This window comes from Entelurus aequoreus, linkage group LG04, assembly GCF_033978785.1.
Source record: "Entelurus aequoreus isolate RoL-2023_Sb linkage group LG04, RoL_Eaeq_v1.1, whole genome shotgun sequence".
NCBI classification, from domain to species: Eukaryota; Metazoa; Chordata; class Actinopteri; order Syngnathiformes; family Syngnathidae; genus Entelurus; species Entelurus aequoreus.
In genome coordinates, this window is record NC_084734.1 from 51,907,060 (window position 1) to 51,928,237 (window position 21,178).

The 21,178-nt window shown below is 42.1% G+C and overlaps 2 protein-coding genes across 8 annotated transcripts; one reads left to right on the plus strand and one right to left on the minus strand.

Annotated features, from left to right (window-relative positions):
• Window positions 1-55: 55 nt before the first annotated feature.
• Window positions 56-16,244, minus strand: bub1 (BUB1 mitotic checkpoint serine/threonine kinase). Of its 4 annotated transcripts, none has more exons than XM_062043651.1 (19): window positions 16,092-16,244; window positions 15,201-15,244; window positions 15,055-15,122; window positions 14,932-14,981; window positions 14,665-14,860; window positions 12,631-12,901; window positions 5,930-6,034; window positions 5,757-5,849; window positions 5,619-5,697; window positions 5,433-5,511; window positions 5,190-5,361; window positions 5,055-5,121; window positions 4,306-4,985; window positions 2,919-3,019; window positions 2,686-2,847; window positions 2,463-2,620; window positions 621-798; window positions 434-540; window positions 56-356 (listed from the first exon to the last, which is right to left on the minus strand). In XM_062043651.1, exons 1-19 carry the CDS (start codon window positions 16,172-16,174, stop codon window positions 158-160), a joined length of 2,892 nt encoding a protein of 963 aa, XP_061899635.1. In that variant the 5' UTR covers window positions 16,175-16,244; the 3' UTR covers window positions 56-157. The 4 variants fall into 4 exon arrangements, with proteins under 4 accessions (XP_061899635.1, XP_061899634.1, XP_061899633.1 ...); XM_062043650.1 differs by having other exon boundaries at window positions 5,055-5,118; window positions 14,590-14,860; XM_062043649.1 differs by having other exon boundaries at window positions 14,590-14,860.
• Window positions 16,245-16,686: 442 nt separating this feature from the next.
• Window positions 16,687-21,174, plus strand: syncrip (synaptotagmin binding, cytoplasmic RNA interacting protein). Of its 4 annotated transcripts, none has more exons than XM_062045226.1 (12): window positions 16,687-16,866; window positions 17,254-17,414; window positions 17,606-17,724; window positions 17,787-18,008; window positions 18,082-18,258; window positions 18,333-18,468; window positions 18,546-18,751; window positions 18,816-18,965; window positions 19,049-19,170; window positions 19,243-19,624; window positions 20,574-20,653; window positions 20,720-21,174. In XM_062045226.1, exons 2-11 carry the CDS (start codon window positions 17,255-17,257, stop codon window positions 20,613-20,615), a joined length of 1,716 nt encoding a protein of 571 aa, XP_061901210.1. In that variant the 5' UTR covers window positions 16,687-16,866; window position 17,254; the 3' UTR covers window positions 20,616-20,653; window positions 20,720-21,174. The 4 variants fall into 4 exon arrangements, with proteins under 4 accessions (XP_061901210.1, XP_061901212.1, XP_061901209.1 ...); XM_062045228.1 differs by having other exon boundaries at window positions 20,577-20,653; XM_062045225.1 differs by lacking the exons at window positions 20,574-20,653; window positions 20,720-21,174 and having other exon boundaries at window positions 17,220-17,414; window positions 19,243-20,133.
• Window positions 21,175-21,178: the final 4 nt, after the last annotated feature.

A 21,178-nucleotide genomic window follows, 5' to 3' on the forward strand; every position in this document is an offset into this window, starting at 1 on the left:
GCGCCTGTCTGTGGCGCCACCTGCAGGTCACAAGAAGTAGACCAGCACTACAGCAAATAATCTTTATTGTTTGGTCATTGAACAGAAAGCAACATTATTCAAGTTTATGCATTATTAGCATCAATTGAGCTAAAAAGTCACAAGGGGTGGTCGTTAGTCATCTGCGAGTGGCCTTGGCGCTCTCTAGCAGGTTAACCACCAGACGGCTCTTGAGTGACGCCATCTTGCTGCCGTAGTTGTCCTCCAGGACGGACGCCAGGCGGCGTCGGAGTGCGCTCAGACTCGCCAGCGGATTGCAGTCAGGCACATTGAGCAGTGTGTGAAACAAGCTCAGCCACATCTCGCTGTGAGGGTTCCTGGGAGAGAAGAGCTCACGTTTATCTTCTGATGGCGAGGTAGCAAGCGCTTCACATGTGCAAGGCCAAGAAAATACCTTCGAAACATGGCGGTGGTTCTCCACACGCCGTCTTCATTCACCACCTTCATGTAGCTCCCAAACAGCATGCAGTGCACCGTCCCTGCTATCCCAAAGTAGTCCGTCTAAAAACATGCACAAACACTAAGTTGACGGGAACATTCTAGCAGCGAGTGAATAATTGACATATTTGTGATGTGGTCACCTGGTAGTTCCAAGGTTTACTGCTGAGCATCTCAGTGCACTGGAATCCTGACGTCAGACACTTGGCAGTGAAAGCAGTGCATTCTCGGAAACATTTCATATCGATGCTTTGTCCCCAGTCGATCAGGACTAGACCGTGTTCAAAGTCTTCACACTCAAACTTGTTGTTCTCCAAAAACCTTAACAAGAACCTCAATGTACTGTAATGTGTACAATTTCATGTTTTCATATTATTTGTATGTATAAAGTATTCACAGCACCTTACTTCTTCTACATTTTGTTGTGTTACAGCCTTATTCAAAAATGTAATGAAGTCATTTTTGTTCACATAATTCAACAGACAATACCTAATAATGACAATAGGAAAAGTTTTTTATTATTTCGCAAATTTATTAAAATTAAAAAAAAATCTAATGTATGCAAGTGTTCACAGCCTTTGCTCAATGCTGTGTTGCTTCACCTTTGGCAGCAATTACAGCCTCAAGTCTTTTTAAAACGATTTCACAAGCTTGGCACACCTATCTTTGGGCAGTTTCACCCATTCCTCTTTGCCCATACCTCTTTGCAACTCCTCTCAAGCTAAATTCAGATTGGATGAGAAGTGTTGATTTTCATCCAGGATGTCTCTGTACATTGCTGTATTCATCTTAGTCTAGTCAGGGAGGTGACCAAGAACCCGATGGTCACTCTCAGAGCTACAGCATTCCTCTGGAGAGTGGAGAGAAGAGACCCTTCCAGAAGGACAACCATCTCTGCAGCAAACCACCAATCAGGCCTGTATGGTTGAGCGGCCAAACAAACAAACAAACACTTCCCATCCAACCTGATAGAGCTTGAGTGCTGCAAAAATGGGCGAAACTGCCAAAAGATAGTTGTGCCAAGCTTGTGTATTCAAAAAGACTTGAGGCTGTGCACCAACAAAGTATTGAACTAAGGCTGTGAATACTTACCGTATTTTTCGGAGTATAAGTCGCTCCGGAGTATAAGTCGCACCGGCCGAAAATCCATAATAAAGAAGGAAAAAAACATATGTAAGTCGCACTGGAGTATAAGTCGCATTTTTGGGGGACATTTATTTGATAAAACCCAACACATTTGAAAGGCAATTTAAAATAAATAAAGAATAGTGAACAACAGGCTGAATAAGTGTACGTTATATGACGCATAAATAACCAACTGAGAACGTGCCTGGTATGTTAACGTAACATATTATGGTAAGAGTCATTCAAATAACTATAACATATAGAACATGCTATACGTTTACCAAACAATCTGTCACTCCTAATCCTAATCGCTAAATCCGAAGAAATCTTATACGTCTAGTCTCTTACGTGAATGAGCTAAATAATATTATTTGATATTTTACGGTAATGTGTTAATAATTTCACACATAAGTCGCTCCTGAGTATAAGTCGCACCCCCGGCCAAACTATGAAAAAAACTGTGACTTATAGTCCAAAAAATACGGTATGTACATGTGGTTTTTAAAAAAATAAAAAGATTTTATAGACTTGTAAAAAAAAATTAAAATAAACCTTTTCACTTTGTCATTATGGGGTATTGTCAATGGAATTTTGAGGGAAAAAAAGAATGTACTCTTTTAGAATAAGGCAAAAAGTGGAAAAAGTGAAGTGTTGTGAGGACTTTCCAGATGCACTGCATGTACATATATACTGTATATTAGTGCTGTCAAATTATATTTTTACACTTCTGGATTTTAATTCATTCTTGTTTATTTTGACAGCCCTAATATATATGTATGTATATATCTATACATAGTGTATGTTGTATGTAGTTTTAGTATGTACATGAGTTTCTGGCGTGTAATAGCCTGTTCACGTACCGGTGTGCGAGCATGAAGTTGTCTGGCTTGATGTCGGCATGGATGATGCAGGCGGCGTGTAGTTCTTCCATCATTCGCAGGATGCAGACAGTGAAATAGATGACAAGAGGCTGAGGCATGACCTTGTCGGCAAGTTGCTTGTACAAGTTGACGGCGTTCTGAGGGATCACAGAGGAAGTGAAGAAGAAGATGCCACAACAAAGGCGTTGGTGATAAAACATACCAGCAGTGTGCCGTAGGGATGCAGCTCACTCAGCAGGACACTGCCGTTAGTAAACAGGTGAGCAGAGTAAACGCGGCTGTAAAGGTGGCGCACTTGCGGCGCCAAACGAGCATCCAGCTGAGTATTAATATAAAACTCCCAGGGATTGGCTGGTTTCTGCACCTGTTGGCAGCAAAGATTGCTGAACACGTCCTAGCAAACACGCCGCACGCCTCGCCTTCAATGGCATTTACCTTTAGGACCATCTTGGTGCAACTCTCGGTGTGGCTAGCCTGATAAACCGTAGCAAACGCTCCTTGGCCGAGGATGCGGTCCACTCGCAGGGATGAGTTTCCTGTCGGGGAGATTGATTAGCATCCATGCTAAGTTAAGCTTTGTGTCAATGTGCTCTTAAAGCGGAACTGCACTTTTTATATAATGTTGCCTATCATTCGCAATCCTTATGTAAGACAAGAACATATGTTTTTCTTTTTTTATGCATTCTAAATATTAAATAAATGCTATCAAAAGTCTCCTTACAATGGGGCCTATTGGAGTTACGCTATTCTTCCAACAAAGCCCTTAAAAAAACATCCACACAGCTCCACTGAGGTTTTATATACATGGTATAGTAACAGGCAGATTTATAATAATATTTAATATTTAGATATTATGCTCATTTTAAGCATACCCGGCTCATTAATTTGAAACACGCATCACGACGTTCGCTTTTTTTTTTTTATAAACATCACTGATTACTGCTCACTGCAGACTTAATGTGAGCCAACAAACACAATAAAACATCACATACTGTGCAATGTCTGCTGTCATTAGGATGCGGACTGATAGAATCTTGTCATATTCCCGTTTCGATGAAGAATGACACATAATCCTCGCGAAGAAAAGGGGGTGGAACCAAGCGTTTTTTCATGTCATTCTCGCCATTTCCAGGTCTGACTTGGCTGTCAAAGTGTACCAACCTCATCCATCTACTATCAAGGTGGGAGGCATAATTTATGATCCAGAATACATTTCCATGAGCACAAAGGCGAGGAAACAGCTCCCCAGTCAAAATAGGCAACATTAGGCACACAACCTCGTGATCACATCGCCGCTATAAATAGTTTGTGTGCGTTAGCGCTTATAATAACAATATCACTAATACTTGGTTAATATTCAAGTAATGAAATGTAAATGGAGTATTGTTGGCGGTTTTTGGATGGTTATTTATTAGTGTTTTATGGGCGGAATAGAGGACCTCCCATTAGCTCCGTTGTAAGCGAACTTTTATTTACGAGTTAAAATGCATTTTAAAAAATACATCTGTCAGTTTTGTCTGTTATAATGATTACGAACAATAGGCAGAATTCCCAAAAAAGAGCAGTTCCCTTTTAAAGCTACTACTAATAATAATATTAATCATTAATAAGATCCTGATGGTGCACTATTTGGAAGCAGCCAGCAGAGGTGCTGTTGATTCAGTCTCAACTAGTAAAAATCAATCACAGCACTAATCTTCTCCATAAGATTCTGAGGTAGAAACAGGAGTTGAGAACTTGTAGAGAATGAGCTCATACTGGAAAGTAGTGTTTGTAAAACAATAACAACAACAACAAAAATAGAAGCTTGCAGTGACGTTACCCACACTGACGCTCATCTTGGGACTAATGTTTGGGATCTTGTGTTGCCAGTTGTGGCATCGTGGGTGCGAGGTGAGAGGCGAGGTCATTTTTAACAGGAGCTCGGCGATGAGGTCACTGCTCCACGGGTCTGACACCAGCAGAGAGAGTCTTGACTGGGGGGCGGGGTCTTTTTCTGGGCTAACCATGTGTTCATCAGGAGAAGCTAGTGGCGTCAGGTTGATGGACACGTCACGCGGAGGTTCTGGACTCATGCAGACATCTAGGCCACGACCTGGACTCGGGAAAGCGTCCACGTTTGGCTGGGCTGGGGGGGCGGGGCTTCTGATTAACGGCTGGTCAGACGTCACAGGAAGATGGCAGCCTTGTCTGAAATCGTCCACGATGCTAAACGGCTCCCCGACAAAGGGGGGCTCAGCACAAGACTGCAGGTCAGTGGACACGCCCCCGATAAGTCCACTTGTCCGAGACGAGTCAAAAGGGCCCAGCGTCTGGTCCCTGAAAGACAACACAGCGGGCGGTGGAGGCTGCATCACGGTGGTAGAGGAGGTGGTCAGGTGACGGTGGACATTGGCAGTGGGCAGCTCCCCCACAATGGTGCACTGTGACACAGAGGACGTCACGTGCTCACCAACCGCGGTGTCAGAGAGTTTGTCGTCCGGACTCTGCTCAATGATGGGGCTGTAGGAAGAGTGACATATTACATCAGGCTTCAAACAGGAAGTGAAAAGGGGCGAAGGTTTGACTGACCTGAGCTTGTGTTGATGTCTGATGAAAGCATTTTCATCCGTTTGTGTAGCATCACACTCGTTGTCTGCTGGCGAGAACAAGGTGGTCATCAAGACCTTCAGGACATGGCAGAAGGACGTGAGTCGGACGCGTTACCTGCGTCCTGGAAAATGTTGACAGGAACTTTGTGCGTGAACGGCGTGGACATGCAGTGTGCTGACACGGCGAAATCAGCGGTGCTGTTGGGACACGCCGCCAGACAACTGATCGCGTTGGCAGGAGCGCCCCACATGGTGGTTATATCAGGTGTCTTGTTCTGAGGACTGTCCTGCAAGGACCACATCAATACCACTTTGACTTCCTGTGGTCATCATTGTCATCGTCATCATCGTCACTCACACTCAACTTCTTCCAATTTGACGGCGGGAGCTCAACCAAGCATCGGGCTCGTTTACTTCTGTGTGCCTCACTGGCGGCCCTGAGGACAACATGTGTCATGTGACTCACAGGCACTTCATTAGGAACACCTGCACATCTAGAATATGGCAGCAACCAGTTAATGAAGAAGACATGAAGTGGTCTTACATGACATTTTCTTTGTCAGCAGCATCTTGGTAGACGGTGAAGGGCTGCGAGGCGCTCACGTTGGCGAGCTGGGAGGAGCCTAGGTGGAAGCAAGAGGCGTTGAAGTCAGGAGAAAAGGGGGGAGGGATTGATTTTTACCATCTGTTGAAGTCGCTTCATCCAACGGCCCATCAGTGACGAAGAAAGATGAGATGTTGTTAGAAGGGGCCTGAAACATGCCCATGATGACATCTGACACGCACACAGACACACACAAGATCAGACAAAAGACAGATGTCATAAAAGTTCCAGAAGGTGTGTGAAGAACTCACCCAGCGCTTCTCGTGTGTTGACGGTGGGAGACGGCAGCACCCGCGTTGAACCCACTGAGTTGTTGGGAGTCATGTCGGACACGTCAGTTGTGCCTCCCTGTGATGCTGACACACAAGCACACTGGACTAGAACGATTTGTGTGATTGACATCTGCATCCAGTACATAGCTGAGGACTCTTGTCTTCTTATTTCACCTCTATGTCATTAAACAAGAAGGTTTGTGTAATAAACAGATAACTGAACAACACAAATGTTATTTTTACTTGCCTTTGAGTGTTAAAATGTTTATAATGTTGTCGGTGCACAAAAACCAAACCAAGCCTGTAAGTCAGACCTGGGCATTCTGCGGCCCGCGGGCCGCATCCGGCCCTTTGTGCGTCCCTGTCCGGCCCGCGTGAGGCCAATTATAAATTACAAAATAAATTTTAAAAAGTATCTATGTCGAGTGTGCAATACAACAGTTCTGCTTTTGTTTTGAAAATCGTTATTTGTATTACTTCCGTGTGGACGTATGCGTGTGCGTGATTGTGAGTGAATGTGAACAGCTGCAATCATTAATTACAAAATAAAGTTGAAAAAACATCTATGTCGTGCGCGCAATACAACTGTGCTGCTTTTATTTTGAAAAGTATTATTTATGGGCGTGTGTCCGTGTGTAACCTGCGAGTGAAGGTGCACATGCAGCGACAAGTGATGCACGGTTTACACCCGAGACGCTAAAAAGAGAAAAGTTGATGAAGAATGGCGTGTTTCCAACAAGACATGGACTGCCATGCAACGTTCCTTCTAAGGTGCGTGCCTGCGCAATTGCGCACTGCTCAAGCGTCTGCTGCGCGCAGCAAATATATGCCCCGCACCAAATCAAATCCCATCTGAATTCTAAACAAAATAAACATATTTATTCTATGTAATTTTGCAATGCAAGTTTGAGTGACAGTGACAACAAGCGGCCCTAACGGTGTTCGTCAACACCGTTCAATTGAACACCGTTCAATTATTGTAACGTCTATCCAGATGCTTCGAGGCCAGGAATTATATCGATCACTTTATTGAGCAAAACTGTTTATATTCGGACATAACCACACCAAAAACATAAGTAAAACACTTCTATCTCGAAAAACTAGTCATTTTCTGCCGTACAAACCAGGCCAAAACCAACTTGTCATCTGTCACCAACACGCATAGCACTAAACCACTGGTGCGTTTATGGCCAACAAAAAGTCGGACAACTCAAACACCACACAAAGTTACACTATGACTCCTCAGTCATACGTGTGCTTATTTTACTGTCATTTATTATTAATGTTAATTTATTTATATTAGTCATGGAATGCTGTTACACACACTATGTTGAAGTATTACTATTATTATTAATTATTATAATTATTATGTATCTTACGGTATATATCAAAAATAATATTGAGCAAAATTTAATTGAAATATTGTCGATGTGGCCCTCCAGCAGTGCTCGGGTTGCTCATGCGGCCCCCGGTAAAAATTAATTGCCCACCCCTGCTGTAAGTCAATAACTTAAAATGTGTTATAAAAAAATGTTTTAAAGCTTATTTAACAACGCAAAGCAAAAAGCTCATTTTTATTTCATTGGGAAATTTTAAATGTGGACTGGTTTTGTAGACCCCATCGTAAAAATTTGAAGGAGCTAAGAGAAACATTACACCTGACAAATAATTACGACTCAAACAAGAATAACCAAATCATCCAAAACTTTACTTGATCTAATAAATAACAGTAGAGTTGATCGGATATCTACATTTTGTTACCTGATTACAGGTATCTCTGATCACAACCTGACTTTGGTGTCACGGCAGCTAAAATAAAATATATTAGATAGAATGGAATTAAAGATAGTACAGCTACATCATTTATTCCAATGAAGAATCTAAAGCAGTAGTTCCCAACCACTGGTCCTGGTAAACATTAAATAATTTAGAAACAACCGCATTTTCTCCGACTTAACTTTCGCCTGTCCCACTAGACCAGGGGTCGGCAACCCGCGGCTCCCGCATGCGGCTCTTTGATCATTCTGATGCGGCTCAGCTGCATACTTGCCGACCCCCCGATTTTATCTCCCAGGGCAAACATTCTCCGATTTTCACCCGGACAACAATATTGAGGGCGTGCCGTGATGGCACTGCCTTTAACGTCCTCTACAACATGTCGTCGCGTCCGCTTTTACACCATGCTATCTGCGTGCCGGCACGGTCACATGTAGTATGAGGCCTCTGCTTACACACGTATGTGACTGCAAGGCATACTTGGTCAACAGCCATACAGGTTACACTGAGGGTTGTGATATAAACAACTTTAACACTCTTACTAATATGCGCCACACTAAACAAGAATGACAAACACATTTTGGGAGAACATCCGCACTGTAACACAATATAAGCACAACAGAACAAATACCAAGAATCCCATGCCTTCTTAATTCGTCCGGGCTACATTATACACCCCCGCTACCACCAAACCCCGCCCCCGCCCACCTCAACCAACGCACAGGGGGGGTTAAGGATGCATGGGATTCTGGGTATTTGTTCTGTTGTGTTTATGTTTTGTTACAGTGCGGATGTTCCCCCGGAATTTGTTTGTCATTCTTGTTTGGTGTGGGTTCACAGTGTGGCGCATATTAGTAAGAGTGTTAAATTTGTTTACACTACCGTTCAAAAGTTTGGGGTCACCCAAACAATTTTGTGGAATAGCCTTCATTTCTAAGAACAAGAATAGACTGTCGAGTTTCAGATGAAAGTTCTCTTTTTCTGGCCATTTTGAGCGTTTAATTGACCCCACAAATGTGATGCTCCATAAACTCAATCTGCTCAAAGGAAGGTCAGTTTTGTAGCTTCTGTAACGAGCTAAACTGTTTTCAGATGTGTGAACATGATTGCACAAGGGTTTTCTAATCATCAATTAGCCTTCTGAGCCAATGAGCAAACACATTGTACCATTAGAACACTGGAGTGATAGTTGCTGGAAATGGGCCTCTATACACCTATGTAGATATTGCACCAAAAAACAGAAATTTGCAGCTAGAATAGTCATTTACCACATTAGCAATGTATAGAGTGTATTTCTTTAAAGTTAAGACTAGTTTAAAGTTATCTTCATTGAAAAGTACAGTGCTTTTCCTTCAAAAATAAGGACATTTCAATGTGACCCCAAACTTTTAAACGGTAGTGTATATCACAACCCTGAGTGTGACCTGTATGGCTGTTGAACAAGTATGCCTTGCAGTCACTTATGTGTGTCTGCAGAAACCACATACAACATATGACTTGGCTGTCACGCTGTTTGTACAGGTTGTAGAGGGCGCTAAAGGCAGTGCCATCATAGCACGCCCTTATTATTGTTGTTAGGGCGAAAATCAGCAGACATTCGAGAGAATAGTTGCTCTGAAATTCGGGAGTCTCCCGGAAAAATTGGGAGGGTTGGCAAGCGTGATGCTGTCAAGCGGCATTCATATAAAACTCGCGGGCCGCCCTAACATTACATTTTCATATTAAGGTGCGGGCCGCGTGTCTGAGACCCCTGGTTTATACATAGCACAAAGCAAAAAAAAAACTTTGTATGCAGTGTTATTTCATTTTAAATTTCAAAAGAGTTTTGTGGCTCCCATTGTTTTCTTTATTTTGTGAAACGGGTCAAAATGGCTCTTTGAGTGGTAAAGGTTGCCAACCCCTGCACTAGACACACCTATAAGCTTGTTCGTAGATATACTGTACAGTATAATAAAACTGATATGATGTCGCCTTTTGTTGTATCTTTGGTACATGAGACAATACACATTAATAAAAATATAAAACATACCAAATTGTAGCCAAAGGCTAATTTCCATCTGCAGTCCCCGGCAGGTTGATGGTATATTGAATAAGATTCATGGCTAAATCCTCCTAACATCCAGATGAGAGGCATGATTTATAATCTAGAATAACTTTGACGAGCCGAGACACGATGATGTGGGAGCAGCAGGACATGGCTGCCGGTTCACAGTAAAAGCAGCAGAGGGCTACATAGCTGTATATATCATTACGCCGCTAAAAACAATTTGTCTGCATTAGCGCTTATAATAACAACATTGCTAATATTTGGTTAATATCCAAGTCACTATATGTATAAAAAGTAATGTTGGCGGGTTTTAGATGGTTATTTAGAGGGTTTTGTGGGCAAAATGGAGAGCCCCCCATTGTTAGCGGACTTTTTATGTATTTATTTAAAAAGTCCACTATTTATTCATTTATAATGTATTAAAAAAAATTAAAAAAACATGTGTTATGTCTTATTTAAGTATTGTGAATGATACACAGCACATCTCTGTCTAATTGTTGCATATTTTCAGTATGACTGATCTGATATAATGGTCAGGATGCAAAAGTGTTACTCCAGTGACGTCAATCTCCGGAAATGGCCAAAGGTATTCGGAGCGGAATATTCAAAATGACTGATGGAATTTGTGACATTTTGTGATGTTTAAACTGTGTTTTGACATACTTTGCAGGCTGTAAATATGATTGGATATGGTTTATGTGATACAATAAAACACAAAGAAGCATGTCCAGTGTTTCCCCCAGAAAATGTGTTAGTTAAGGTGGTGACTCTCCAGGGGGAGGGGACCGGGGAAGGGGGTGAAGTAGGCCGGCTTTGTCACGTGAAGAAGCCTACAACTTTTGGTTGTGTTTTCCGCTTCATTTGCTGAATGCCGATATACGATATAGATCTCGATATTTTTTCCGTAAAGTAAAAACAAAACAGTCCTAGTTACCTGAGATACTAAAATAATGACTTACAAAGTCAAATTAATGACTTACTGTAAGTAAGTGTTTGCAATAAGCGTTTGAAAAAAAGAGTTAAAAGTGGGGCCACACGCTGACATATGCTCAACTCCATCCATCCATTCATTTTCTACCGCTTATCCCTTTCGAGGTCGCGGGGGTGCTGGAGCCTATCTCAGCTACAATCGCGCGGAAGGCGGGGTACACCCTGGACAAGTCGCCACCTCATCGCAGGGCCAACACAGATAGACAGACAACATTCACACTCACATTCACACACTAGGGCCAATTTTAGTGTTGCCAATCAACCTATCCCCAGGTGCATGTCTTTGGAGGTGCGAGGAAGCCGGAGTACCCGGAGGGAACCCACGCAGTCACGGGGGGCACATACCTTTTACATAATGCATCATATAAATCAATACAATCAATTAGCATGTCATGTGGGTGTGCGTTTTGTAACCATAGAAATTATTTGTGTTTATGTTGCACACAGATGTAGCACGCATGCACGCACACACAATATGGCTTACGGTCCGTCACTCAACTACATAAACACAAATAATTTCTATGGTTACAAAATGCACAAACACATGACATGCTAATTGATTGTATTGATTCATATGATACATCATGTAAAAGGTATGTGCTCTGCATAGGCATGCTATATATTAATATTATTTCCAGCTGAGTGCAGTGATGGATCTGTGTGCTCTTTACAAGAAGATGATATAACTGCATTTCATCTTGCACTGCACACAGACGACTTGTTGAAGACTTAAAAAAACAGGTGTTGATTAAAGACTTCCCTGCTCTGAGATGTTACAATACATCATGTTGGAGTTCCATCCATCCATCAATTTTCTACCGCTTGTCCCTTTCGGGGTCGCTGGAGCCTATCTCAGCTGCATTCGGGCGGAAGGTGGGGTACACTCTGGACAAGTCGCCACCTCATCGCAGGGCCAACACAGATAGACAACATTCACACTCACATTCACACACTAGGGCTAATTTAGTGTTGCCAATCAACCTATCCACAGGTGCATGTTTTTGGAGGTGGGAGGAAGCCGGAGTACACGGAGGGAACCCACGCAGTCACGGGGAGAACATACTAACACGAGTTGTTAAGGTTTAATTTGTGCTAATATAAATGCTAATTAAAATGCATTTTTCACATCTTTATTTCTACAAATGACATATAGTACCTACAGTATAAGAGTACCTATAAATACTGGTATTGATAAGGAATATCGATAAGGGTATCGAACCAATAAAATCTTAACGATATACAGCCCATGCTGATTAATGTCTTTCAAAGCTTATCTCCTCTGACTGATTATGTTTGGTCACTCAACCGACAGAGGCTGTTACCAGCTTAGTTAATATAAATCACCTGTGGCAAATAAACTAAATTTGTATATTATAAGGTATCATTATCACTTTAGGACGAGGCTAAACATGTTTCACACAGTAAGGGCAAGCCAGGAGTAGGCATGCTAATCGCTAAGCAATCTTGAAACAAGAGATGAGTGCTTCAAGAAGCCTAGTTTTATTTTCACGTTTACACATTTCTGAAATAATCACTTTAACACAGGATGACAGGGCAAAAAACTAATAATTTTAATGATTAGTAGATTCAAATTTTTTGTATTTTTTTTTAGTTGTTGTGTACTATGGACTTCGTATTCAAACAATTGTATGTTGTAAAAAAAACAATAAAGAAGAATTTGAATATAGTGTTGATATTGTTAAATTTGTAATAGCACTCACATAAATAAATGTATAATTAATACATGTGATCGCTATCTGTATTGATATCAGCCGATTTCACTAATGTAAGATAGGTATAAGAATTGGCAGCATAAAAAACATTGATCGGGACATACCTAGTATAAATGATTTAAATGTAAACTTACCATGCAGCGTCTCTTCCGATTCTGCTATTTTGTTTCTGAACCCTGAAGTGTCTTTGGACACGGTGACACTCTGATCATCCACAATGGGCACATGATGATGCAATTCCTGTGAGCTGCAAGTGTTGCTGTCAGCTCTTTGAGAAGGTTCAGGTAGAACACTGGACTCATGAACGAAGCCCGCAGACGATCTACAAGGAAAGACATGACTCCCCCCAATGTCCTCCCGGTGAAGATCAGGATTTTCACCTGCAACCCTTTCTTCTGCAGGAGTCTGAGAAGGACAACAATGAACAGACGTTATATGAAAACTATTTAACTCAGAACAATTACTTTAAAAACTAATAAACAAGATGTACATCAACAAGTGTCTAATAAAGAAGCATTACATAAAGAATGAATATTGGAAAAACTAAAAAAAATTGTATGTAATAAAAGAAGCATAACTAGGAATGGACAGTTATGGCACAAATAATAATCACGATTATTTGGATTGATATTGTAATCACCATTAATTACACGATTATTCATTAACCTCTAAAGGCCTTAGTGGCCACATGCGTGGACAGCACCTTTTGGCTCTTATTTCCAAAATTGTGTACACTACTGAATTGGGGTCTTATGCCGACATATGGACTCTTATACTGCTATCTGGCGGTGTCAGAAGAGTATAACATACAATGGAATTTGGAAAAAAGTGTAAAAATAAAAATTAGCATGTCACTACACATGTAGTACACATTTGTTACTTATGGACTAAGTACATCATATAAAAAGATGATTTTTTGTTTTTATTCCAGTTAGGGTCCAATAAGCCCAAATAGCAAAGAGAAATAAATAAAAAATCATGTAAACAAACAGCTTGGGCCTTAAGAGGTTAATTTGAAAACATGATTATTGAACAACCAAAATTAAACTTTAAATATAGTTTAAAAAAAACTTGGATATAATTTAGAACAAATAAACCACAAGTTAAATAATAATAAATAATAATAAATTAAAATAACATTAAGCCATATAAAAGAAACAATAAAATTATGTTTTTGCGTTTAAAATTTAAAAAATTCCGTTTGTATATATTTTACACTTATTTTACCATCATCATAGAGTTTGTGCTTTGTATCTCAAATAAAATGTTTAATTAAATGTAAACATTCTCCCATTGTTTGGTGCAATACATCTTTGGACAACTTTGACCAGTATTTTAGGTCAAAGCATAATAATTTTGTAAATGTATCAATAAGTGCTTTAAGTACATTATGCTTGTGCAAGGTACTTTTTTGAAACCTTTATTTTGTTAGCGAAGTTACACTGGATGTGACGCACCGCGCTATTATTGTGTAGGGGGAAGTGTGCTGTACTGTTGTTCTCAGCTTGACGAGTAAAGAGGCCATTCACTTTAGGCTGTAGAAAAAAAAAGGCGCCTCTAAAGTTGCAACTACTGTTCTGTTTGCACATTAATGGTAACATCGATTTCGTTTTCAAAAACACAAGCAGATGAGATGTTTTGTGTATGGATTGTTCTTGCTAGCTTTATCTTCGTAGTTGAGTCGCTTTTTCAAGTGACCATGTCGACATTGTTTAGTTTAGGGCAGGGCGACAGAGTGTCGGGGATGAATGAGCGGTAACAGACACATTATTTTCCTAAACAAATGTTTATTTTCCTCACAATGACAACATTTCACTTAAAATTATGTCAATTTCTTTGATGTTCTGCGTTTAACAGTGGGTTTCGTTTTATTGGCCAATTATGTGACTCAGTCCGCGGTTTCATAAACGCGGAAATCATATGCTTTCCTTTTTTTATTGAGTTTAATGATTATTGATTAGGCATACTAAAATTCAATTAATTGTCCTAAGCATAACATGAAATACATTTGTTGAATGAAGTAAATATTGTGTGTGACAAGAGTGAAATAAAGAGAGATTAAATGAAGAGTGGTACCAGCATTATTATCTCACCTGGCATGTAATTTTTGCCTGCGTCAGTCTGAGCTCCACACACCGAAATCTGGAATTATTTTTTTTATTCCTCACCTTGTCTTCTTTGAGCTCAGCTGACGTCTTACAGCTTTCAGTCTGAGACTGCTTTTGATACTTGTTAGCTCGCACTTCCTCAAAGCACAGCTCTGAGTCTTCGCACAAAAGTGCATCCTTCAGGTATTGCGACACCTGCGTGACTTTGGAGACTGGCCTGTGGCAAAGGATGGCGGACGTCTCAGAACGCGATAACCTGGAGGACAAAATGCACTTCTTGAAGTCAAAGTTGACCTTTGAACTGTAAGCATTAGACAAGTGACTTACATGGTGACGGTTATGTAAGGGTTTGCTTTGGCTTGGCAGTCCACTGCGGCCTGAGGCAGAAAACCACGTGTTTATAGTGATAATACAATTAATCATAAAAAGGATGATGATAATGACCGGCACCTCTGCGTGAAGAGAGTCTGACGACATCTGGTTTGTTAACCGGGAGTCTTTCAGCGGCAGTTGACCTCCTGTATCAAATGTAATAAGTAAAAATTACACAATGTTTTTACCCACAAAATTTCTACCATGAGGACATGACCTCTGACCTCCTGACGCTGTTTCCTGGCTGCTCCTTCTGGACTGAAAGTGCCTGAAGATGATACTTGAGTGTCATTCTTGTCAAGCAATATTACTCTTGTAATACTCATCTTCCTCTTCTTTTCTCCAACAGTCTGAGCGAGTCATGTGTGAAACCATTCAATTGTTTTACGATACAGATTCTATTCATATCGCCATAATGCACGTTGATGATCTAACCACAACCCGCCAAGCTGTGACACAAATTCAATGTAAAAAAGTAAAGATGGCTAAAAAAAAACATGGGGTTGGTGTAACGGCCATCATTTATCATTTAGACTTGGTTCGTATTCAGGTCACCAGTACAAAACGACACTCAGTGTGAGAGAAACAATCCTCGATCATTTGTTTCACCACCTCAAAAACAAACAAAATGCAAGCAATGTTGTGTCATTAAACAAAAAACTATTGCTTGATACAATACTTGCATCCTGTACCATCCTCTCAGACTACAGCTTTCCTATCTAGTCTTTGAGCATGATTCAATAAAGAGGATCAGGAACCCTATTCTTAAAACAATTTGAACAGTTCAGTTGCGATGGATTCAAAGACCTGCATGAATGAGAATATAATTCAACTTGTCTCTAATGAAAAAGGTTCAGTATATTTTTAGCAAGTTCTCACAACAATCCTCGCGTGAGTTAAATTATTTGAAACAGATTGGTAAAATAAGACAACAACTTCGCACTTTAACTGTCAATGACTCATCATTAAGAGTAATTTGTATTTTAAGTTAATATTACATTAGTTATCATTTAGTTCTGGGAAGAGTAACACAACAACAAAATGCTGTGTAACGGCCTAAAACCCTTTACGACAGTGTACATAATATACTATAAATACCTTATTGGAAATTGTACCTGTATTTATGCAGCCCAGTTTCAGCTGGCCGGGCTTGATTTTTCTGTGTTTTTAGGTAAAAATCGTCAGTGTTCTCTTCCATTGCTTTCTCGTAGAAAAACTATTGACGCCCTAGTCCTTCTTTAACGATACCATTTCAAATGTGACGCTTAGCCAATAGCAAAGCCAGAATCCATACGAGCACTCTTCTTCACTCATGTGTTTATTGCACATAGCGCCCCCAGGCGGAAACAAAACGTCATCATTGCCCAGCGTCTATTGCTTTATCAATAATTTAATAAACATCGTGATTTGGATCTTTATTTACAACGATGAGTGAAATTTTCAAATAAAGAATAAAAACGACAAATAAAACGGTGCATGAAGTCATCAATTCGTGGTAGTAGTTAGCTTCAAAATAAAGGTATAGTAAAGAATAAACAAATTAAAATTAAATTAAATGTTTGGAGCATACGTCAGTGTTAAACAACGCAGTTGCTGAATGGGATATTATACACTTATTATATATTATATCACACCGCCGTGAAGAAGTCCTTGATAGACTGATCAAAATCAATAGTGATAACCGGAAGTATCTAAAATTGGTTCAGACAGCCCGTGGAAAGCACTCAAAGAGACCCCGTGCGTTTAAGGCCTGCGACAGACAGACCCATTTTGTTTGAGCAAACCAAAGAAGGCTACTGTAACGCCGGCATCTTGTTTATTACGCTGTTTTCGCGAAGCAAAGCTACCCACGGCTGATCTACATCGTGTACTTCTTTTGGAATTTTTGAGGTTTGTCATCTATACTTGAAAAGTTGAACGTGTCGCCTTCGAAGGTAGTGTGATGTTCACCGACACTGGCTAGCTGTTAGCATTGCTAGCCGGCATTTTGTGCAGCTTGCTTCCATTACTTGCTTATTTAATAATAAAGTCATCTAGTGCGTTAGTTCTGAGGTTATTCGGAATGTGTTAGAATTGACACCGAGCTCTCTTGCATTTTACGACAAAGCAACAGACCTGCAGTGCGAGTTAAATACCCAGTGTTAGCTTTCAGAGGCGTGGTGGACTTGGTGTGAAGAGTGGCTGCTGCGTTTATGTTCACTTTCCTGCATTTCTTTGCTCTCTGAAACAATATTGTGCTCCAGCCAGGGAGTAACCGAGCTGTAATCTTGCCTGCAGTATGTCGGGGGACATGGACTCAGATCACGTTAACGGCAACGGGACGGAAGAACCAATGGACACAACAGCAGCGGTCTCACGCTCGGAACACTTTCAGACTTTACTGGAAGCTGGCTTGCAGCAGAATGTAGCGGAGAAGCTTGACGAACTCTATATGGCAGGTGAGCACAGGTTTCTTCCTCTAGTTTGCATATTCTCAGTAAACGTACAGCATTATGCACGGCTGATTGTTCATCATATTGACTAGAAGTGATCAACAACAATGTGGTTAACGTCTAATGTGGTTGGATAAGTGTGCATATTACGTCACGGGGATGTCGACTGACTTTGTAGTTGCACTGCTGTCCGCCAGGTCTGGTAGAGCACAGTGACCTTGACGAAAGAGCTCTTGAAGCTTTGAAAGAGTTCACGGAGGAGCGGGCCTTGCAGGTTCTGGTCCAATTTAAGGAGAGTGATCTGTCACACGTTCAGGTATGCTTGAAACAGACTGGGTCTGATGCTGTTGCATGTTGGTAACCGGTTTGTCTTTTCAGAACAAAAGTGCGTATCTGTGTGGAGTGATGAAGACTTACAGGCAGAGAGAAAAACAAGGGACAAAAGTTTCAGATGCCACTAAAGGACCAGATGAGGTGAAAATCAAACATCTCTTGGACAGAACAGACTACACTCTTGATGTCACAACAGGCCAGCGAAAATACGGTGGACCCCCGCCTGAGTCAGTGTACACTGGAGCCCAACCCACCGTGGGAACAGAGGTACATTTCTGTTTGATGAAACCCTAAAGAGGTGGTGGATGGTCTTCAACTTGCGGTTTGCTTTTTGTCAAAGATTTTCATAGGAAAGATTCCCCGTGACTTGTTTGAAGATGAGCTGGTTCCTCTCTTTGAGAAGGCTGGGCCTATCTGGGACTTGCGACTCATGATGGACCCTCTGAGTGGCCTTAACCGAGGTTACGCCTTTGTCACATTCTGCGCCAAAGAGTCTGCTCAGGAGGCGGTGAAGCTGGTGAGTTGACAGTAAACTCCTCAGACATTGTCATGTTGTACCAGAGTGGAGCCTGGTGATGTTTCCACCCGCAGTGCAATGATCACGAGATCCGACCAGGCAAGCACATCGGTGTGTGCATATCTGTGGCCAACAACAGGCTCTTTGTGGGCTCCATCCCCAAAAGCAAAACAAAGGAGGAAATTATGGAAGAGTTCTCCAAAGTCACAGGTAAACAAGGTGCCCCTCCTAGATGGTCTTGATCATATCGCCAACATTCAGCCTGATTTTCTCCTCTCTGCCTCTAGAGGGCCTCAGTGACGTCATACTCTACCATCAGCCTGATGACAAGAAAAAGAACAGAGGTTTCTGCTTCCTGGAATATGAAGACCATAAAACCGCTGCTCAGGCCCGCCGCCGGCTGATGAGCGGCAAGGTGAAGGTTTGGGGCAACGCAGTGACCGTGGAGTGGGCGGACCCCATTGAAGACCCCGATCCTGAAGTCATGGCTAAGGTACTGGCTGGGATTCATCATGGTTGATCGGGAAATGGAATCTTCACATGTGCTCACGTTGCAGGTCAAAGTGTTGTTTGTGCGTAACCTGGCTAACGACGTAACTGAAGAAACCTTGGAGAAGAGCTTCAGCCATTTTGGAAAGCTGGAGCGAGTCAAGAAGCTGAAGGACTACGCCTTCATTCACTTTGAGGAACGCCAAGGTGCCGTGAAGGTATGTTCCAGCAAGACGGGGATTGATTGGAATGGTGGAGGGATGGATGAACCAACTAGAGGTGAATGACTAAATTTGTGCAGGCGCTGGAGGACTTGAACGGCAAAGAGCTGGAAGGAGAACCCATAGAAATAGTGTTTGCCAAACCGCCTGACCAGAAAAGGAAGGAGCGAAAAGCTCAGAGACAAGCTGCCAAAACCCAATTGTAAGAACTCTTCTTGTAGCCCCACCTTCCTGTCACACTAACTGATACATCCTCTTTGTTTGCCCTACACAGGTATGACGACTATTACTACTATTCTCCCCCATCCCACATGACTCCTCTTACTAGAGGGCGGGGCCGAGGCAGTGGCCGGGGCGGCTACTCATACTCTCAGGACTACTACGGATACGAGGACTACTATGACTACTATGGCTACGACTATAACAACTACCGCAGTGGCTATGACGACCCCTACTACGGTTACGAAGACTACCAATCCCCGGCCCGAGGACGGGGTGGCAACAGGGGTGCCAGAGGCGGAGCCTCCCTGGGCAGAGGGCGCAGCACAACCGGCCCACCACGAGGCAGAGCCGGCTTCTCCCAGCGCGGCGGATCCGGACCAGTCCGAGGAGGCCGGGGCGCCAGAGGAGGCTTGCAGCCGCGAGGGCGAGGAGGGGTACGTGGTGCGCGGGGCGGCCGCGGTGGAAATGTGGGAGGAAAGCGCAAAGCTGATGGGTACAACCAGCCCGATTCCAAGCGGCGCCAGACCAATTATCAGAACTGGGGCTCCCGACCCATTGCTCAACAACCGCTCCAAGGTGGTGATCATTCTGGTAACTATTCCGGGTACAAATCGATCAACCAGGAATTTTATCAGGATTCTTTTGGGCAGCAGTGGAAGTAAAGAAACTGCGTCTGATTGATTGCGACATTTGCTCTAAATTGGTGACATCTGGCAAGAGATTTTTTTGTATATATTTTAATGTTCTTTTTTTAAAATCCATTTGGCCTCTAGCTTTATGTCTGTTTTTAGCTTGCCATGTTTTAATTAGCAAAAAAAACAGTTGTTCCAAAACAAAAACAGTCAAAAGGACCGTCGTGATCCTCACGTTTGGCTTTACTTTGTATTCTTTGCTGTTTGTCTGCTTGAATAAACATACACACACTCGTGTACAAAACCTCCAATTGTGTTGCCAATTCATGTTTGGGCAAATTTTCTTCTCAAATTGCCTTGAAATTAAAACGTCCCTTGGAAGAAAAACGGAGATAAGGTTTGCCAGCGGTGTCACCTCGCATGCCTTCCAAAATCATCCCCACATTCTCAGGCGCTGTCGTCACGTGCTCATCCTCATGTCCACACTCGGCCTGTTTGTCTGCGATGTAGTGTGAGCCCCACCCCTACACCTGTGTCAGTCCAGACTCAATGGGGGGAGGGGCGCTGAAGTTAGTCGTTTGGTCCCTAGAGGACAACCTGCTTCCAAACTTGCATGTGTGTCATTTGACGTCTGCATGAGAGGATTCCTGTTGTTCGTTTATCACAAACAGCAAGTTGTCCTCTTCAAAGCGTGTGTGTACACCTCTTAATGTTTCTGTTGTCTAATTGTTGCCTTTTGTTACCGGACTAGCAGGGTAAAGGAGATGAGGTCGGACCTGGCGTGTCGCCGTGAGGATGCATGGTGTACCGCGCTGCAGGCTGGATGCAACGGTAAGGTCACACGACTTGAGCGTTGAACTCTTATTAGCTACTGATGTGGCCTTTGTGACGGTGCAGACGTGAATAGAGAGTGGGCTCCCTGCATCGCTCCTGACCACACTGCATCAGGACATGCTAGTCGCTGAACGATGAGCAAGTTGGGCCCAGCGGTCTTGGCGGTTGGAAAGTAGGAGAAGGAGGATCTTGTTAGTCTGCTCTGCTGCCATGGATGACATTGTGAAAAGTCAGTGTTTTTGTCGGGAATGAATTGTGTATTTGACCTATTACATGTTGCTTTAGTTAGCTGGAGAAGACTTGCTGATGACGATGTGAAGGAAACCCTCTCAAAATGCCAAAAAGTCACGTTTTTAAAGGTGACACTTTTTTTTTTTTAATACTGTACATATTTTTATTTCAGTTTTATGCTTGATTTATTTGAAAACAGCAACTTTTGATTCTCCACAAACAAATGTTTGCTAACAAATATTAATTTTGTACTGTATGCTGACTTGTACATATTTTTCTAATAAAGACTGA

Excerpts from the sequence above, each read along its gene's own strand:
- syncrip (XM_062045225.1), top strand. The coding sequence starts at position 17,255 with ATGTCGGGGGACATGGACTCAGATCACGTTAACGGCAACGGGACGGAA. Across the intron at positions 18,752-18,815 it reads ATCCTGAAGTCATGGCTAAG|GTCAAAGTGTTGTTTGTGCG; the intron begins GTACTGGCTGGG and ends CTCACGTTGCAG. Across the intron at positions 19,171-19,242 it reads CAAGCTGCCAAAACCCAATT|GTATGACGACTATTACTACT; the intron begins GTAAGAACTCTT and ends TGCCCTACACAG.
- bub1 (XM_062043649.1), bottom strand. The coding sequence starts at position 16,174 with ATGGAAGAGAACACTGACGATTTTTACCTAAAAACACAGAAAAATCAA. Across the intron at positions 15,123-15,200 it reads CCAGGAAACAGCGTCAGGAG|GAGGTCAACTGCCGCTGAAA; the intron begins GTCAGAGGTCAT and ends CATTTGATACAG. Across the intron at positions 14,861-14,931 it reads CCTTACATAACCGTCACCAT|GTTATCGCGTTCTGAGACGT; the intron begins GTAAGTCACTTG and ends TTTGTCCTCCAG.